Source organism: Molothrus ater, chromosome 1, assembly GCF_012460135.2.
Source record: "Molothrus ater isolate BHLD 08-10-18 breed brown headed cowbird chromosome 1, BPBGC_Mater_1.1, whole genome shotgun sequence".
Lineage (NCBI taxonomy): Eukaryota > Metazoa > Chordata > Aves > Passeriformes > Icteridae > Molothrus > Molothrus ater.
The window spans coordinates 143,123,889-143,129,959 of record NC_050478.2 but is presented as its reverse complement, the minus strand read 5'-3'; the positions used below and the strand labels follow the sequence as shown (position 1 = coordinate 143,129,959).

Genomic DNA, 6,071 nt, shown 5'->3' with positions numbered 1-6,071 from the left:
GGTGACATATTTTTCAGTTTTTGTGGATGGATCTACACCTCCTGGTTTATTTTGGAGGATGGGATTGCAGTTATAAATTCTTCAACAACATCTTGCTTCTGTTCTGAAGCAATATCTAAAATAGGAAGCACACCAAAAGGCACATAAAACGAATGTATTTTTAAAATTAGATATCCTGTCTAATAAAAGACAGAACTTTTATGTTATTCATAGCTGTAAGTTGTCCTGATTTACAGTTCAGATACAATTAACAGTTTCATTTCACATAATTCTTTTTCCTCATAAGTGAATATCGGAATCACACGCTGGAAAAAAGCAACTGTGGACCACTTCTATAAACCCAGTTACAGGGGATGATACAAAAAAAAAATTAAGAGAAAAGCCTTGCTTTCTTCTCTTTTTCTAACAGAATGGGTTTTTTTTTCCTCCAGGAAACCTTCAAACACCTAAAGCCCTCCACCAAATAGGATTTACACACTTACCTTCTTTCCAGACTCCCTCGAGGAAGATTGTTGGGGTGGTTACCCAGGGCTTTGCAGAACAGAGACCTTTAGCATCTACCCTGCCTGCACAGTGCCACCTGCCCCTTCCCACATATACCCACACCCAGTCATTCTTCTTCCCACTCTGAACCCAAAAACAATAGAAAACCTGAACCCTTGGTCCCAGTTCACTGGTGCTATCTGGCAGCACTGCGCCTCTAATGGTTAGAAGCCAAGCAAATATGTATTTAACGGGAATTATGAAAATCAAAAAAGTACAAGGCCCAAGTTTCTGAAAAACACACTCTTCCTCCACATCAAAGGGCTCATTGATTTGTTAGTGAAGTCATGACTAAAGTGGTGCTAAGAGGGTGAAAAGGGGAGAAAAGATCAAATCTAATCTTTGGAGCTGCGTCAAGCAAGTGCCTTATGGCCCTGCCTTATGGCCCATCCGAGGCTGATCATGAGACAAGTCCTGAATGTAAATATTATTTAATATGTCTGGCAAATGTTAGGAATCTGTCTGAGCATATTCTTCAAGTGAGAAATAGCTCTCCTTTTCCTTTGCTCTCTTTTCTGTGTCCTTGAACTTTGTATCCCTTGAAATCCCAAGTAACTATTCACATTAATAAAGTGTTAAGGTGTTTGACCAAGATTGGCTCTGCTGATTTCAGCACTTAAAAAGGGAAACCGCTCTGTTGTTTTAACCACTTCAACACTCACCATCTCAGTTTATTTTCTTATCCTCTTTAACTTCTGTTAAAATCAAACAGGAAGCAATTAAGGTGAGCCTACTACAAAGCAGCCCTCAAAGTACATGGCTATGTCCTAGTGCAGAATGAAGGTCATGCCCTGAAAATGTAATTATATGTATGTGGAAGGAATGCAGAGCCTACATACTGAGGTGATCAGTGAGAAAATGCACCACTCCAGCTTTACTTTCAGCAGGCAAATGACCACAACCAACACAGGCATTGCTACCACACCTGCATGGAGGACCTGGTGGCAAGGCAAGTTGAATTGACATAACACTGACAATTTTACCCACTTCAATTAAGAGATGGAGTGGGAGCAAGAATCTAGTCTCTACTAAGCTGTGAGCAAAACTAACACCATTTCCCCTCATCCAACCCCCCTTTAACTTCAGTCAGGTCACTGTCAGAATGACAGAAAAAGGAATGTCATGGAAATAGACATGTAATGACAACAGTGGGAAACAAAGTGAAGTCTTTACACAGGATTTAGCTAATTATATTTTGGGCAAATATTTATTTATCTAAAAACAAAATAAAAATCATTTGTAAAAGGAAAAAAAAGTACTTAAATAAAAAACAAAATTGTGAAATGTTATGGCACAGAAGTTCAAGACAAGTATAAATCCAGTTGCCACAACTGTTGCGTATTAATGTTGCACATTTTTCTATAAAGGCTTTATTAAAGGTATTTACATGGCAATATGATGTGTAAATATATACAGCAAACTGGGGACAACCTTTTTCTTTTGGATTCTCGTATGAAAAAATGCCTTAAATACAAAATCTTAAAAGAAAAAAAATTGAAGAGTTCATCCCCAAGCATGAAGAATGTCCCATCATCCCTTATGTCCAAAGTATCAATTATGAGGCAGTTTTGAGGTTCTGGCCAAACCCTTGGGAGATTCAGCCAAGGTTGTGTAGTCTCAAGTTAAATCGCACAGCATGCAGTTGCAATAGTTCCATACTCGATGGACCGCGTAGTTCATGAGAGATATTAGAATCATTAATATTTTATCATAGTTTCAGTCTAGTTTGCATTATTCTAAGTGATGCTCAAGAGTTCCTATGCACAACAGTTCCTTAGCTGCTCAAGTTTGTGTTTCAACTGTTCTCTCCTCCGCCTCAACTGCTCTTTCTCTGCAATCAGTCTGTGTTCCTCTGACTGGATGGAAAGAACGTACTCTGTCGCTTTTTTCAGGATGACAACCTTGGGAGCCTTTTCATTGTTGGCCACCTCGGGTATCTCATCACGCAAGGCAAAGAAACTCAACTTCAGCTCATTTCTCCTCTGGCGCTCCAAGACATTGTGTGTTCGCCTCTTGTCATTCTCTTCCGAATCTGACGAGCCTGACGTGCGCGGACTGGAGCATTTTCGGTTGTTGCTGATCTGTTTGAGAACTCTGCCACTTTCCAACCTTAGCCTTTTTGCAGCTGGGTATTCAACCTTGGTGGAGGGAGGAGCGGCATAATTGTGCTGATGGATGTTGACGTGACACCGTTTGAGAACCAGCGGGCTTTGGTGGGGCTTACTGTGCTCTTCTGACGTCTCTGTGCTGCTGGACTCTGTGCTGGATTCATACTCATTTGCTTCAGCTAATGTAACAACATCAATTTCCTCATCTTCCTCTTGTTCTTCTTCTGCCATAAAAAAAAAAAAAAATTAATTCATAACTTGTATGTAGGCACTCCCAAGACTACTGTATGTAAAGGGAAGGCTACTATGAGTTGCACAATGAGGAACCCAATGACAAACCCTTCTTAAATCTATTTCATGATGCTGGACATGGCTTTCCCCAAGAGCCTTCCCTTTAAGGAAGCAATGCTTCAAGTACAATAGGACACATGGACTGCAGTCCAAACCCTGGCTCCCTGATTTCAAAAAGTTGTAATGATCTTGCGTAATGTCGAGTGCATGAAAGATAGTAGGAAAGTTTAACCTCGGTTGTCAGCAGTACAGCGCAATAAAGCTCCCAGACTCAAGCTGCCCTTAATTATGGATTTAGAAGGCTTTGGCCACGCCTTAAAAGAAAGCTTACTTAACACACATGGGTATTCAGAGACATTTTCTGAATCTCTCTTGATCTGGTAATTTGTGGAAAATAGGAGGGAGTTTGGGGGCGAAAAAAAAAGAAAACTAGTTTTAAAAAAGGAAAAGGGGAAGGCTGTAGCGCTTTGGGTAGAAACTCACTTTCAAACCAGATTTACGAGGGAGCGGAACCCGCTGTCACATACCTAAGGAAGCATTTCTAAAACTTTCCCAGCCCCATTCACTCCCCTGCAGTCACTTTCACTAGCACCTCCCTGACTGCACATTCTCCCCGCGGCTCTCGGGCTGGAGTTAACTCCTTCCCGGCCCACGGGTGAAACCGGGAGCCAACCTTATCGGGACCCCATGATGAAAGTTTATCCCACCTACACTTACACATACTTTTTTCCCCCCGCTTTTCACTCCCTTATTCCCCGGAGGAAAAACTGGGCTGGTTTTCCAGGAAATAAGCTGGCTAGGACTCTCCGTGCCTCGCAAACGTGGCATTTAAAAAAAAAGAAAAAATCGCACGCGGGGAGGGGGGCAAAAGGGGGCTGAGGAGGGAGGCGGGGGTGTGCTGCCTTCCAGCTGCGCCCCGGGAGCCCCTGGCGCCGCGCGGGTTCCCACGCCCTCCCGGAGCACGCGTGGGTCCCACTCACCCGAGTCGCTGCTGGTCGTGGGCGGCGTGTCGACGCCCAGCAGGGACGCGGGGCTGGCGCCGGGCGGCGCGGCCCGCGGGGCCCGCTCGCTCAGCGGGTAGGGAAAGACCACCGAGGGGTCGATGCAGTCGGCGGCGGCGGCGCCCAGGTCGTGCAGGTAGAGGCTGACGGAGGCGGCGGAGGACGCGGCCAGTCCGGGCGGTGGTGCCGCCGGCGCGGCGGACGGCGGTCCGGGGCGGGCGGCGGGGCCCCCCTCTCGGCGGGCAGCCTGGTAGGACGCCAGCTTCTCCGAGACCACCTTCTCCAGCTTGGCGGCGGCGGAGAAGCCGCTCCACATGCAGTCCTGGATGATGATGGACTTGACGGTCTCGTCGTCCGGGTCGCAGATGAAGCTCTGGTTGACCATGTCCCCCCCGAGGAGCTCGGTCACAATCTCCAGCTGATCAGCGGTGGAGGGGAAGCAGGAGGCGGTGGCCAGGCTGGAGCGGCGGCTGGGGGAGAGGGGCGGCGTGGGCAGCAGCTCAAACTTCTTCCATATGTCCTCGGACGGGGCGGGGGGCTGCAACTCGCTGCCCCGCTGCTGCGCCGCCAGGTAGAAGTTCTCTTCCTCCTCCTCGAAGTAGAAGTAGGGCTGCACAGAGTCGTAATCGTAGTCGTAGTTCTTGCTGGAGAAGCCGGCGCTGAGCGGCATCGCGGCGGCTGGTGCCTGCGGGAGGAGGGGAGAAAGGGGCACCCGGGTGAGCTGTGGGGGTCGGCTCTCCCCGGCTTCGGTGGAGCTACCGGCCCCCGGCGCGCAGCGCTCCCTCCCCGCTCCGCACACCGTGCCGGCAGGGAAATGCGCAGTCGCGTTTAGTAAAAAAAAAAAAAAAAAAAAAAAAAAAAAAAATTATAATTATAGTAATAATTAAAAAAAAAAAAAAACCAAAAAACCAAACCTACGACCCTCCTTCACTCCGTTCTAAGCGCGGCGGAACAATCGGGAGGCGCGACCTGACCCGCCGAGGGATCGGTCGTAAGCTCCCGGACCACCCTCCCCGCTCCCCCGGAGGGGCTGCGGCAGCCCGGCTCGGCTCGGCTCGGCTGAGCTCAGCTCAGCTCTCTGCCGCTGCCGCTCACATGGGGCACGGAGCTCCTTCCCTCCCGGGACCGCATCGCCATCCCTATCCCCCGTCCCGGCGGGAAGGGGTGCCAAGCGCCCGGCGGCTTCCAGCCGGGAGCCGGGCGGTTCCTCAGCCACCCACCTGGGCGTGCTGGCGCTGCGCGGGGACAAGCAGCGACCTTGGCAAACTTTGCCAAATCTTGTCATATATATATATACACATATCCGCATATATATAAATGCATATAAGCAATATATGTAGCAATCATACCCTGCCTGCGCACACGCGAGAAGCAAATGCTCCCCTCCCCCCGCAAAAAAATTAAATTAAAATCCGAGCGCAAGAAAAAGATGGGAACGCCGGAGCTCCAGCAGAGGAGAGCGTCCGTCGGGAGGAACCGTCGGTATCCACGTCCGCGGAGCGCAGCCCTGCCAGCAGCCGGGGTGTCACCAGCCTGTGTCAATCCAAACGCCACAACCGCGGGAATCGAGTGATGGGAAGCGAAGAGCCCCGCAACTCACCGGCTTCTCCAACGCGCCAGCTGCGAGACGTAGCGAGGCGATTATTGCAGGCGGTGCGGGAACAACGAAGGGAAAATGGATAGATGATAAAAAGAACCGCCAGAAAGGACGGGGGGGAAATTTAAAAAAAAAAAAAAAGAAGAAAAATAGACAAAACGCCGGGAGAATGTAGGTCTCTTTCTCCCACTACGGTTTGATAAACCCCACGGAGCGGCGGAGCAGCCGCCTCCCGGCGCGGTCGGTCGGTCGGTCGGTCGCTGCTCCGGGGCGGCGCGGCGCGCTAGCCGGTACAATAGAAGTTTAGTTGCTTTCCTCCTTTAAAGCGCCGGCGAGGGGCGGGGGAGCGGTGGCGGGGGCGGGGGCAGCACCGCGGGGCCCCGCCGCGCTCCCGCCCGCCCTCGGCAGCCGCGCAGGTTCCGCGCTCCGCCGCGGGAGGGCGCGGTGCTGCGCGCCCCCTGCGCTCCTGAGCGCGCACAGATCCGCGGCCGCGCCTTGCCCCCGCCTCCGCCGGCCAGGAGAGAGAGAGGG

The 6,071-nt window shown here is 50.4% G+C and overlaps 1 protein-coding gene across 2 annotated transcripts; it reads right to left on the bottom strand.

Annotated features, from left to right (window-relative positions):
- Window positions 1–1,722: 1,722 nt before the first annotated feature.
- MYC (MYC proto-oncogene, bHLH transcription factor) lies at window positions 1,723–5,701 on the bottom strand. Of its 2 annotated transcripts, XM_036379199.2 has the most exons (3): window positions 5,544–5,701; window positions 3,923–4,628; window positions 1,723–2,875 (listed from the first exon to the last, which is right to left on the bottom strand). In XM_036379199.2, exons 2-3 carry the CDS (start codon window positions 4,611–4,613, stop codon window positions 2,301–2,303), a joined length of 1,266 nt encoding a protein of 421 aa, XP_036235092.1. In that variant the 5' UTR covers window positions 4,614–4,628; window positions 5,544–5,701; the 3' UTR covers window positions 1,723–2,300. The 2 variants fall into 2 exon arrangements, with proteins under 2 accessions (XP_036235092.1, XP_054371339.1); XM_054515364.1 differs by lacking the exon at window positions 5,544–5,701 and having other exon boundaries at window positions 3,923–4,668.
- Window positions 5,702–6,071: the final 370 nt, after the last annotated feature.

Bases quoted from the DNA above. Each gene is read 5' to 3' on its own strand.
- MYC (XM_036379199.2), bottom strand. From the start codon at position 4,613: ATGCCGCTCAGCGCCGGCTTCTCCAGCAAGAACTACGACTACGATTAC. The intron at 2,876-3,922 runs GTGAGTGGGACC...TTTTTATGGCAG, and splicing joins CACGACCAGCAGCGACTCGG to AAGAAGAACAAGAGGAAGAT.